General features: G+C 56.0%; 1 protein-coding gene across 7 annotated transcripts in view; it reads right to left on the bottom strand.

Annotated features, from left to right (window-relative positions):
* The window catches only part of TSGA10 (testis specific 10), a 140,640-nt gene that overhangs the window by 76,916 nt on the left and 50,440 nt on the right, over positions 1–13,284 (bottom strand). For all 7 annotated transcript variants that reach the window (XM_030570549.1, XM_030570586.1, XM_030570576.1 and 4 more), the window contains one exon: positions 7,402–7,570. In XM_030570549.1, the coding sequence (XP_030426409.1) occupies positions 7,402–7,570 (169 nt within the window). The remainder of the gene's footprint in view (positions 1–7,401; positions 7,571–13,284) is intronic.

Below are 13,284 nucleotides of genomic sequence, written 5' to 3'. Positions count from 1 at the left end.
GAGCTCTGTAAAAGTAACTAGAAACAAGAAGGAGCAGCAAGCTTTGCTGTCAGTTGGTCTACACATAGAAATTACACCAATTAATAACACTAATAACACAGCTGTTTAAGAATGTCCACAGAAAAGACAGTTACTCACCGTTGTAACTGTTGTTCTTCGAGATGTGTTGCTCATATCCATTCCAGGTAGGCGTACGCGCCGTGTGTGCACGTTTGCCGGAAACTTTTTACCCTAGCAACTCCAGTGGGCCGGCAGGTCGCCCCCTAGAGTGGCGCCACTATGGCACTAGATATATACCCCTGCCGGCCCGCCCGCTCCTCAGTTCCTTCTTGTCGGCTACTCCGACAGTGGGGAAGGAGGGCGGGTGTGGAATTGATATGAGCAACACATCTCGAAGAACAACAGTTACAACGGTGAGTAACCGTCTTTTCTTCTTCGAGTGATTGCTCATATCCATTCCAGGTAGGTGAATCCCAAGCCTTACCTAGGTGGTGGGGTCGGAGTGAGAGGTCGCGGCCTGGAGTACTGCAGAGCCAAAGGCTGCATCATCTCTGGACTGCTGAACCAGGGCGTAATGGGAAGCGAATGTGTGGACCGATGACCAGGTCGCCGCCCTACAAATCTCTTGGATTGGCATGCGGTCAAGGAAGGCCAGCGATGATGCCTGTGCTCTGGTGGAGTGAGCAGTCACACGGCCCGTCGGAACCTGGGCCAGGTCGTAGCAGGTCCTGATGCAGGAGGTAACCCAGGAAGATATCCTCTGCGAGGAAATCGGTAGCCCCTTGACCCGGTCCGCTACCGCCACGAATAACTGGGGGGACTTGTGGAACGGTTTGGTCCTGTCCACATAAAATGCTAGTGCCCGACGGACATTTAGCGAGTGGAGCTGTTGCTCCCTGCGGGACGAATGGGGCTTTAGGAAAAAGACGGGGAGGAAGATCTCCTGGTTAATGTGGAAAGCTGAGACCACTTTGGGAAGAAAGGCAGGTGTGGTCTCAGCTGCACCTTGTCTTTATGGAAGACCGTATACGGGGGATCTACTGTGAGGGCCCGTAGTTCTGACACCTGTCTAGCTGAGGTGATGGCCACTAGGAAGGCGGTCTTCCACGAGAGAGAGAGCAGGGAGCAAGTAGCTAATGGCTCGAACGGGGGACCCATGAGCCAAGTTAGGACCAGGTTGAGGTCCCATGAAGGGGCAGGAGGGCGGATCTGTGGATAGAGACGCTCCAGCCCCTTCAGGAATCTCGCCACCATAGGGTGGGAGAAGACAGAACAGCCGTCCACTCCAGGATGAAACGCGGAGATGGCCGCTAGGTGGACCCGGAGGGACGACAACGCCAGACCCTGGGCCTTGAGGGACCAGATGTAGTCTAGAATAGTGGTGATGGGAGTCTCCATAGGGAGAAGACCTTTCTCCGAACACCAACAGGAGAAACGCTTCCACTTAGCCAAGTAAGTAGCCCTGGTGGAAGGCTTTCTACTGCCCAGGAGAACCTCCCGAACCGGGGTAGAGCAGCGTAACTCGGAGCCTGTCAACCACGCAGGAGCCATGCCGTAAGGTGCAGAGACTGAAGGTCTGGGTGACAGAGCCTGCCGTGGTCCTGGGTGATCAGGTCCAGATGTAGGGGCAGGGCAACTGGGTTGGCCACTGAGAGGTCCAGCAACATGGGGTACCAGTGCTGTCTGGCCCATGCTGGAGCTATGAGAATCACCCGAGCTCTGTCTCTGCGCACCTTGAGGAGAGCCCTGTGTATCAGCAGAACGGGAGGGAACGCGTAAAACAGGTGGGTTGCCCATGGGATCAGGAAGGCATCTGCTATAGACCCTGGCTCCCGACCCTGGAAGGAGCAGAATGCTCGACACTTCCTGTTCTCCCTGGACGCGAAGAGGTCCATCCGGGGACGACCCCACCTCTGGAAGAGTGAGAGGGCGACGTCTGGACGGAGGGACCACTCGTGCGAGCAGAAGGATCTGCTCAGTTGATCCGCTAGAGTGTTCCGCACTCCCGGGAGATAGGAGGCGGAGAGGTGAACGGCATGGGCTATGCAAAACTCCCAGAGACGCATCGCCTCAAGACATAGGGGAGAGGACCTAGTGCCGCCCTGCTTGTTGATGTAAAAGATGGTCGTCGTGTTGTCGGTGAACACCGCGACACAACAACCTTGAAGGAGATGGACAAACGCTTGACAAGCAAGACGGACCACTCTCAACTCTCGTATGTTGATGTGGAGGTCCATTTCCTGAGGGGTCCACAAGCCCTGAGTTCTTTGGGCGCCGCAGTGCGCCCCCCAGCCCAGATCTGAGGCGTCCGTAGTCAGGGATGCCGAGGGCTGGGGCGGATGAAACGGGAGCCCCGCACAGACTACGGACTGGTCCAGCCACCACCGAAGGGAGGCCAGTACCCTCTGAGGAACGGAGACGACTGTGTCCAACGAATGTCTGGCCGGCCGGTACTGTGCGATGAGCCAAGATTGAAGAGGCCTCATGCGGAGTCGGGCATACACCGTCACGAACGTACAGGCTGCCATATGGCCCAGGAGGGCCAGACATGTTCGTAGAGAGGTCAGCGGGGCCGCCTGCAAGCGCAGAATGATGGTCGACAGCGACTGGAACCTGGGCAAGGGTAGCAAGGCCCTGGCCAGGGTAGAGTCCAGAACGGCCCCGATGAACTCTATCCACTGCGTGGGGAGCAGAGTGGACTTGTCCACGTTGATCACGAGGCCCAAGGCAGCAAAGAGGCTTCTGATCCTGCGGACATGGTCGCGGACCTGCAGCTCCGATGTGCCCCGGATCAGCCAGTCGTCGAGATAGGGAAACACATGAATGCGGCAACGCCGAAGGTGTGCGACGACGACTGCCATGCATTTCGTGAACACCCTTGGGGCCGTAGAGAGGCGGGAGGACCGCAAATTGATAATGTCGGCGGTCGACCACAAAGTGGAGGAAACGCCTGTGCGGGGGGGTAATGGAGATATGGAAGTAAGCGTCCTGCATGTCGAGGGCGGTGTACCAGTCTCCGGGATCCAGGGATGGGATGATGGTTCCAAGGGATACCATACGGAACTTCAACTTCACCATATACTTGTTGAGTTCCCGCAGGTCGAGGATGGGCCTGAGGCCGCCCTTGGACTTAGGGATTAGAAAGTAGCGGGAATAAAACCCCTTGCCCTTCTCGCTCTCTGGAACCTCCTCTATGGCTCCCTTGACAAGGAGCGTGTGCACCTCCTGACAGAGGAATTGCTCGTGAGAGGGGTCCCTGAAGAGGGATGAGGATGGTGGGGGGGGGGGAAGAAAACTGCAGGCGATAACCGGTCCGCACCATACGCAAGACCCAACGGTCCGATGTTATTTGGGTCCACGCCGGGAGGAAAAAAGAAAGATGGTTGGAAAACTGTGGGGAAGGATCCGGAGGGGAAATTGGTACTGCGCTCTCGGGCGCACCTTCAAAATGAAGGCTTAGGTCCCGGAGGGGCCTTGGCGGAGCCTTGGTTCTGCCCCGTTTGGCCACCTGACTGCGTTGGTTGTTCCTGCCGCGGCGCCTAGTGAGGTCCTGCCGCGGGCGGAACTGAGGATACGGCCGACGCTGCTGCTGTTGGTTCTGCTGCCGGAATGGCCTGCGCTGTGTCGCAGGCGTATGCATCCCCAGTGACCGTATTATGACCCTAATATCCTTAAGGTCCTTTAGTCTGGGGTCGTTTTATCGGAAAACAGGCCCTGGCCTTCCAAGGGGATGTCCTGGATAGTATGTTGGAGCTCCGGTGGAAGGCCAGAGACCTGCAGCCAGGAAATTCGGCGCATCGTGAGCCCTGAGGCCAGGGTCCGAGCGGCCAAGTCCGCAGCATCTAAAGAGGCTTGTAGCGATGTCCTCGCTACTTTCTTGCCCTCATCCAGGATGGTGGTAAACTCCTGGCGGGCGTCCTGTGGTAAGAGCTCTGCGAATTTCCCCGCCGCTACCCACGAGTTGAAGGAGTAGCGGCTAAGGAGGGCCTGCTGATTCGAGACCCTGAGCTGTAGCGCCCCCACCGAATAGACCTTGCGGCCCAGGAGGTCCATTCGTCTCGCTTGCCTTCGACTTGGGCGCTGGGGCCTCTTGACCGTGGCGCTTCCTGTCGTTCACCGACTGGACCACAAGTGAGCAGGGTGTCGGGTGAACGTACAGGTATTCATAGCCCTTCGAGGGGGCCATGTACTTCCTTTCCACCCCTCGAGCGGTCGGAGGGATGGAGGCTGGTGATTGCCAGATATTAGCTGCGTTGGCCTGGATTGTTTTGATAAAGGGCAGGGCCACTCTGGTGGGCGCATCGGCGGAGAGGATGCTCACCACCGGGTCCTCGATTTCAGAGACCTCCTCTGCTTGCAAGTCCAGGTTCTGTGCCACACGTCGGAGGAGGTCCTGGTGTGCCCTAAGATCTAGCGGGGGAGGGCTGGAGGACGAGGTACCCGCCACTGCCTCATCTGGTGAAGACGACCAGGAAACCCCCGGCAACAGAGTGTCCACGGGGGGTTCTATCTGGGGCTGCACCTCCGTCACTGGAGGGAGCTCTGGGTCCTGGTGGCTGGACCTGCCGTCTGCTTCTGGGGAGAGAGGGAGTCTAGACACCGTCGCCTCCGGTGGCCTGCGTTCCGCCGCAGGGCGGGGGGTAATGTGTTGTGGATCCTGGGCTTGGCGATACGCCCATGGGGTCCAAAACCCCCACTGTTGAGGCCCTCGTTCCTGTGGTGGAGGGTCCTGGAACAGGGCTGAGTGTCTGTCCTGGCCCAAGGCATAGGCGCTGTCCGCCTGGGAGGACACAGATGGTTCCCTGGAAGGCCACGGAGGCGCTGAGCCTGTTTGATAGGCGTCTCTGTACGCCGACTCCGACGCTCTCCTCTGTGCCGAGGATCGGTGCCGCGACCCGTATCGGTGCCGGGATCGGGACTGGGAACGGCGTGGTAGCCGGTGCCAGGATCCAGAGCGGGATCTGCATCGAGGTCGGTGCCAGGAGCGGGACCGCGACCTTCGATCAGCGCAGTGCCGGGATGGCAGTGGAGACCGGGACCAGCCACCGACGCGGTGCCGGGAGGTCGACCAGGATCGGGACCTACCACCGGCTCGGTGCCGGGAGGTCGACTGAGGAGCCGAACGTCGAGGTGAACGGCTCCTAGAGTCTCGGTGCCGGCGGTGAGAGAAGCCAGACCGGGACCATGCAGATACTGATCGGTACCGCGAGTGCGACCGGTACCGCCTGGGAGAACGGTGCCGGGACTGCGAGCGGTGCCCTGAGCGCGAGCGTTCACGTCTCCGGGGCGATCGGTGCCGGGACTCTGGAGACAGCGCTCTTAGCATCGGTTTGCCTCTGGAGGTTACCCGTCCCGGGGGTGCCGTCTGAGGCTGCGATGGCTCCGTTAGCGCTATCAAGTCCCGTGCCGAGGCAAAGGTCTCCAGCATAGATGGTACTAACAGCTCGACCCCTGATCTCAAGGGGGAGCTAGGAGGGGCTGGACTCGACGGACCTTCCGGACCCGGAGTCAACAGCAGCCCTGCAGGCGGTGCCGCGGCCAAGGTAGGTGCCGGGCGCTCCACTCGGGCCTGCCTCGATGGTGTTGCAGACGCCGAGGGTCGTAGATCTGCTCCCGGTGCCGGGGATGGTCGGTGCCCGGGTGTCTTGCCGGTGCCAGCGTGGTCCGGTGCCGGAGTAGAAGTGGCCGGCTGCGCCGCCGGTGCCGGAGTCAGTGCCACTTTCATGAGGAGAGCGCGGAGTCTTTGATCCCTCTCCTTCTTTGTGCGAGGCTTAAAGGCCTTGCATATACGGCACTTTTCACTTATGTGCGATTCCCCCAGGCACTTGAGGCACGCGTCGTGGGGATCGCTAGTAGGCATCGGCTTCTTGCATGCTGAGCACTGCTTGAAGTCCGGCGAGCCAGGCATGAGCCCGGTGCCGGGCGCCGGGAAGGGCAACGGCCCACACGCGAATAAGTTAAACAACTATATATAATACACAACTAACTAATATACTATCAAACTATCTATGAACTATTTACAATTATGACTACGAACAAAGTACAGGAGAGCTAGGTACGTGGAGGACAGCAAGCCGCACTCCACAGTTCCAGCAACCGACACGGCGGTAAGAAGGAACTGAGGAGCGGGCGGGCCGGCAGGGGTATATATCTAGTGCCATAGTGGCGCCACTCTAGGGGCGACTTGCCGGCCCACTGGAGTTGCTAGGGTAAAAAGTTTCCGGCAAACGTGCACGCACGGCGCGTACACCTACCTGGAATGGATATGAGCAATCACTCGAAGAAGGAGGAGGGGTTGCACGAATTTAACAAAATCAATTTGGAAATTTATTTAAATCGATGCAATTTCTGTGGGCAGATTAGGCCTATGTTAAACCACTGCTACTTAAGAAAAGAGGAAACAGGAGCGTCCTTCAGCTCCTATCTATCAAAGCTATCTAGCACAGGCAAAAATAACTTTGCAGTGAAGGGGAAGAGGAAAACACTGAATGCTGGAGATGTCTTCTCAGCCATGGAGGGAATGGAGTTCCAGAGGTTCACAGCCCTTTTAAAGGAATCATTGGAAGTTTACAGGCATGAGCAAAAAGGCAAGAAAGAAGCAAGGAAAGACAAAAACAAGAAGGCAGACTTTGAGGAACAAGACAAAAGCAGGGAGGAGGAAGAGAATGATGATGATGACGATGATGAAGAACAGCTGAAGGCAGAGGAACAAAATGATGATGAAGAGGAGGATATCTGAGCTTCCTGGAGAGACAGACATGCACATAGGTTGGGCTCTCCTCCTAGGGATATAAATACTGTAAATAAAAAGAAAGAATGTCAACAAGAGAAAAGAATAAAACGTTCAAGATATGAGAGAGAAGAGAACACCAGGTGACTGGGCAACATGCCCAGAACAGTGAACCAAGTTGCAGGAAAGCATCTGCAGAGCCAAGAGGACAACAGGGGAGAAGATAACCATACATGAGAGAAGCATGTGCAAGAGAGAAGAGGAGCTAAAGGAACAGAACACTTGGGAGGAAAAGAAAAGAAAGGAAGAGGATAGTGTAATACTTATTTTTAAAAGGACAAAACATTTGTCACCTTAAAGACAACTAAAATACCAAATACTTTCTTAAATTACTTTTCCATGTAAGCAATTGGTGTAGTGGCTCCTCAAGTTACCTCTCTGTGATCCACCCTATGAAAAAAATTGAGAATCCCTGACCTAGAAACTTATTTCACACCATTTGCAGATGAGGTGTAGGAGAAAACAGGACAGACAGGACAGAGCTGAGATTAGAAATCAATCAGCAGATCTGAGTTTAGTTCTTTTGCATATAATAGCACAGAAATTACATGCAATGCTTTGGGAAATATGCAATTTTATCTTTCAGCCTAGGTTTCTGTACATAGATATACCTGATTTTCCTTCTTAACTCTGTGAAGTTGTTCCTGCAACCTGTCATTCTCCTGAGCTAAAGATTCTCTGTCCCTGCCAGTCTGAGCAAGTTCATCATTGGTTTCATCCAGTTGTTGACGCAATCTGGTGATATCCTCCTCACAGACGCATAGAGCTTCAGTAGACTGTCTATGCAGCATATAAGACAGGATGTAATAAATATTTCAATATAACAATAATAATTAGCCTAACAAGAGTGATAGATTTCCAAGGAGTCAATGAGTTTACAAATAAACATTAAACAAAAACAGTTATAAAATAGAAAGTCACATTTAATAAGGTAGTAAACTACAAATAACTTATAATACATTTTGATTTCAGTGGCTAGTGTGATACAGCAGGGCCAAAGAGCAGAAGGACCTGAAGAAAGGCTACTGGCAAATCCCCCTGCCCGAGGATGCCAAGGAGAAAACCACTTTCTCTCTACTCGACAGCCTCTTCCAATACACCGCCCTCCCTTTCAGACTCCACGGGACCCCCACAACATTCCAAAGACTGATGGACAAATTACTACGACACCACGCCAAGTATGCTGCTGCCTATTTGGACGACATAGTTATTCATAGCCCTGACTGGGAGACGCACCTCGGAAAAGTAGAAGCAGTGCTAGATGCTTTTAGACAGATCGGCCTCACTGCCAACCCTCCCAACAGTGTGGTGAGGCTAGCCGAGTCAGATACCTCAGGTACGTAGTAGGAAGGGGCTTGTTGAAACCCCAGTGGAACAAAGTAGAGGCAATATATGGTTGGCCCTGACTTGTCTTCAAAAAGCAAGTCAGAGCATTTTTAGGGATGGTGGGTACTATCGCAGATTCATCCCTCACTTTGCCACGAGAGCCTGGCCATTGATGGACCTGATAAAAGCTCAGGGCCCAGATATAGTAAAGTGGACTGATGTGGCGGAAGAAGCATTCACAGATTTAAGGACGACCCTTTACAGTCATCCAGTGCTCATAGCCCCAGACTTCGAGAAGGAATTCCTCCTACAGATGGATGCCTCTGATGCAGGGCTAGGGGCCATCCTTTCACAGATGGCGGAGGAGGATGAGCACCCAATCCTGTACCCCAGCCAGAAACTCCTCCCCAGGGAGCAACAGTAAGCCATCGTCGAAAAGGAATGTCTGGCAGTTAAATGAGCCATGAAGACTCTCTGATACTACCTACTGAGGCGGCGGTTCACCCTCGTGACGCACCACGCCCCGCTCCAGTGGATGCACAGAAACAAGGAGAAGAATGCAAGAGTGACTAGATGGTTCCTATCCCTGCAACCCTTCCATTTCCAGGTAAAGCATAGGCCTGAAAGCCAACACAGCAACACTGATGGCTTTTTGTGACAGCATTGCCTCTCATCCTAAGTAGCCCAAAACCGTGGTGTTGAGCGAGGGGGGGAGGGTATGTCATACAACAGAGCCAGAACACAACAGGAAAGTGATAGATGGGAGGTCCCAGGATGATCAGAGCCTTAATTCCTGTGGACTGAGGCATAGGTGCCAACTCCGTGGGTGCTCTGCGGCTGGAGCACCCACAGGGAAAAATTGGTGGGTGCTCTGCACCCACCGGCAGCTCCCTGCCCTAGCTCACCTGCACCTCTTCTCCTGAGCACTGAGCATCCCCACTTCTCCCCCTAGCTCCAAGTGCTTGCTGTCATGAAACAACTGTTTCACACGACAAGCACTGCGAGGGAGGGAAGGAGCGGAGCGGGAATGCGGAGCGCTCAGAGGAAGAGGTAGGGAAGAGGCAAGGCAAGGGCAGGGATTTGGGGAAGGAGTCCAACAGGGGCAGGGAGGGGGCGGAGACTTTGGGAATGGTTTGGAATGGGGGCAGGGCAGGGGTGGGGATGGAGCCAGGCAGTGGCTCGAGCACCCACTGGCGCCGGGAAAAGTTGGTGCCTATGGACTGAGGAGAGGTTACTGCAGGTTAATTAGAGCATCTGGAGCCAAATAAGGCCCTGCCAGAAGCCTAATAAAAACCCCTGCTTCAGTCAGATGAGAGAGGGGAAGAAGAGCTGACTGTAGTTTGAAGGAGTACTGTTATTGACCAGAGGATCAGAGCACCAGGGGAAGAGAAACCCTGCTCAAGCAGAGCAGGGGAATTCCCCAGGCGCAGAGGACCGAGAGAAACCTTGCCCAGGGGGAGAGAGGTCAGGAAACCTGAGAAGCTGAAGGGGAAAGAGGAGGAGCTAGCCCAGGAGAAAGGATTATAGCTTCAAGTGCTTAGTCACTGTCCATAGGGCCCCTGGGCTGGGACCCAGAGTAGAGGGTGGGCCCGAGTCACTTCCCTCCTCCCCCCATCAGGGCACTAGCAGAACCATCGACGCCCAAGAATAGGGGCAAGAGGTTGTGACGAACTGGGAAAATTCTTAATGTTTTCTCTGAGTACTGTGTTGGTGCCTCAGTGTCCCCATGTCAGTTCTTAAGTCTCTGGCAGAGCCAAGGGCCAGTGCACCTAAATGCCTGACCCTCTGTCTCCTAGCAACTGATGGCCTGGGCCCCTCCCCTGCAAAGGTGCCAGCTGAAGGAGTTGGAGACAAAGGGATCAGGTGACCTCCTGGCCGGGGAAAGGAGCTGAGCAGAGAGGAGGGGCTGGGAGGGGTTGTGAGTCTGGAGCTGGCTGGGGTCGAGGGTGGAGGGCAGACCTGGGGGTCTGGCTCACTGCCCCCCAGAATGGACCCAGCCGAGGGGTCCGGTTCGCTGTATCTACAAGCTCTGTTTTAGATCCTGTTCCTGTCATCGAATAAACCTCTGTTTTACTGGTTGGCTGAGAGTCACGTCTGACTGCAAAGTGGGGGTGCAGGACCCAGTGGCTTCCCCAGGACCCCGCTGGGGTGGACTCGCTGTGGGAAGCGCACGGAGGGGCAGAGGATGCTGAATGCTCCAAGGAGAGACCCAGGAGGTGAAGACGTGAGAGCTTCTTGCCCTGAACAAGTCTGCTCCAAAGGAGAGGAGGCTCCCCAAAGTCCTGACTGGCTTGGTGGGGAGCAGTTCCAGAGCATCGCCCGGTGACTCCATGACAACTGGTGGCAGCGGCGGGACGTACTGCACCCCATGAATGGCGCTGCTTGCAGTAAGTGACTGGGGAGCAGTAAAACAAAGGAGGGATAATGAGGACCAGGCGTGCTGAAGGCTCAGAGAGGGACAGTTTCAGGGGGCAGTTAACCTCTGGGAGTGTGTGACCAGCGAGAAGGACTGTTGGAGTAACAGGGTCCCCCTGAGGACTGCAGTGAGCAGTCTCAGGGGCGGAGGAGCTTGCCGCTCGACCCTGGGAGAGAGAAGGATTTTGCAGTAGCAGGGTTCCCCGGGGGATTGCAGGAGCAGTCCCAGGGGCGGAGGAGTCTGCAGCTCGACCCTGGCAAAGAGGTGGTGATCACGAGAAGGGCTGGCACACCAGGGGTTCTTCCTGGAAACCATGGGGGAGCCAAGAGCACACAGGCCTGTGAGTCCAGAGCCACTTGGGAACGATGAAGTGATGGCCTATCACCATCTCCTTGAGAAGGACATTGTGTTCCTGTGCACAAAGAGAGGGTTACGCATGGGAAAATTCACCAAGGCACAGTTAATCGTGCAGTTGGAGGAGAAGCACCGCTCTGAGGAGCAGATTCCTGGCCCAGATGGGGCTACAAGAGGATCTGAGAGCAGCTGGAGCATCAGCCAGGCATCCCCGGGAGTCTGGTCCCCAATCAGACGAGGGTCTTCACGATTGGGTTCCCCATCAGGAGATTGGAGACAGATGGGATGGGAGCAGAGCCCAAGAGAGCGAGAGGATCATGAGAGAAAGGAAGAGCCCGAGGAAAAGCTGCAGGAGAAGCAGCAGCAGCATGGACTGGTGATGGTGGAGCAGAGAGACATAGGGGGCTGCCCAGGGGTCAGTGGGGAAACACGCCTGCGAGGGCGAGACCCTGGGACAGAGAGAACTGTGGTGGTGCAGCCCCAGATGCTGAGGGACTGGGGGACCTGGGTGAAGTTCCCTGGGGTGAGGCCCCTCACCCTGCCTATGGCCCAGATCCCTGTGCAGACCCAGGAGGTGTCGGGCTGGCTGGTGGTTGGGGTTCTCCAGGATATCGGCTGGGAGGCCCTGTTGGGGGGTGACTGTCTTCCCATGGGACAGGATCCAGGCCCCGCTCCTGTAACGGCCGAGGGTTTAAATTCAAATCCAGGGAACCAATTGGCTAGGATGGAAATGGTCAATGAAAATGCAAATGACCTGGCTGGCAGGGGGGAGGGGCTGCTGGGCTCAGGATACCTGCCTACCTGTAACCAGCCCCTGGGGCTGAGTGGGAGGGAGAGATGCTCCCCACCCCCCTGCACACCGGAGAGGGGGCTCACGCTGGCTCTGATGCTGTGACCAAAGCAGAGAGCTCGCTGCCTGCCCCCACTGGGACAGCAAGGGCAGCGCTAAGCACGGGGGGAGCTGAGACCCCAGCTGAGTGGGGGGACACTCAGGCAGGGCAGGTCAGCTGCCAAACAGGTTTGCCTGGTCCAGACGTGCTGCTGGGAAGTGATTACACAGCAGGGAGGGAGCTACCAGGGACAGGGCTCAGGGGGGCTGTGACCCCAGGTCCAGCCAGTGAGAGGGAGCAGGTCCCACTCCCTGCCCTAGCCGCTGAATCCCAGACTGAGCTGCAGAGGGATCCTTCCTTGGAGAAGCTGAAGGAACTTGCTGGCCACAGCGCTGCAAACCCCCTTGGGGAAGGCTGCAGGGACAGAGTCCTGCAGGAGAAGGGATTCCTGTACCGGGAATGGGCTCCCCAAGGGGAAGTAGAACTGGGGGAAATCGGGAGGCAGCTGGTGGTGCTCCAGGAATGCACAGGGCTCTTCCCATTTGAGCTGCTGGATGGGAGGAGAGTGAGGGGACCCCTGGACCTGAAGAGGGAGGATTGGATGGAGAAGGGGGAAGACCCCCGGGGGGATCTCTTCCCTAAGGTGGGAGCCAATCTCCCCATCAGGTGTTCCCCATTCAGAGTCATTGGGAAAGCAACCCAGATCCTGGAGAGAGAGATCAGGAACATCCTGGCTTTAGATGGGATCCAGCCGTTTTACAGCCCATGGGCCTCACCCATGGGGCTGATCCCCAAGGGAGACAGGAAGGTCTGGTTTTATGGGGGCTATCAGAATCTTAAAGCCATCCCAGTGTCCGATGCTGACCCCATGCCTAGGCCTGGGGAGATTCTAGACAAGCTGAGAGGGATAAAGAACTTGGCCCTGGCAGACACTGATAACATGTGCATCTTTAGCCAGACCTGGGAGGAACTGGTGTCCCAGGTGAAGAGGGGGCTGGGCTGCCTCAAGAAGGTGGGACTGACGGTAAAAGCTAAAAAATGCAAGGGGGGGGACGGCAGAGGTGTTGTGTCTGGGCCACAAAGTGGGAAGTGGCTGCCCAAGCCCAGAACTGGCAAAGGTCAAGATGGGGGCTCTTAACCGAGGGAGCCCAAATCACAGACCAGAGTGCTGGGAAAAGACCCAATCCCAGCTTGAAGCCCAGGGGTACTGGGGTGGCAAAGGGTGTGGGCTGCATAAACCTTCCCACATGTGGCCTGCAAGTGCCATCAAGCACACCCGACCTAAGGGAGGGCGTAAGACTGGACTGTCCTGGTATAACTCACACCAAGGGATGGGAGAGATGCTGGGGCATCCATGGGAACCTTGGTGGGTTCGAACTTCCCCAGGTCACTGGCTGGAGTGACCTCGCTCAGTTCGGTCTCGAAGGGGGGAGAGATGTGACGAACTGGGAAAGTTCTTAATGTTTTCTCTGAGTACTGTGTTGGTGCCTCAGTGTCCCCATGTCAGTTCTTAAGTCTCTGGCAGAGCCAAGGGCCAGTGCACCTAAATGCCTGACCCTCTGTCTCCT

Source organism: Gopherus evgoodei, chromosome 1 (genome assembly GCF_007399415.2).
Source record: "Gopherus evgoodei ecotype Sinaloan lineage chromosome 1, rGopEvg1_v1.p, whole genome shotgun sequence".
NCBI lineage: Eukaryota > Metazoa > Chordata > Testudines > Testudinidae > Gopherus > Gopherus evgoodei.
Note: the sequence above shows the minus strand (reverse complement) of the source record. Positions and strands in the feature narration are given on the sequence as shown.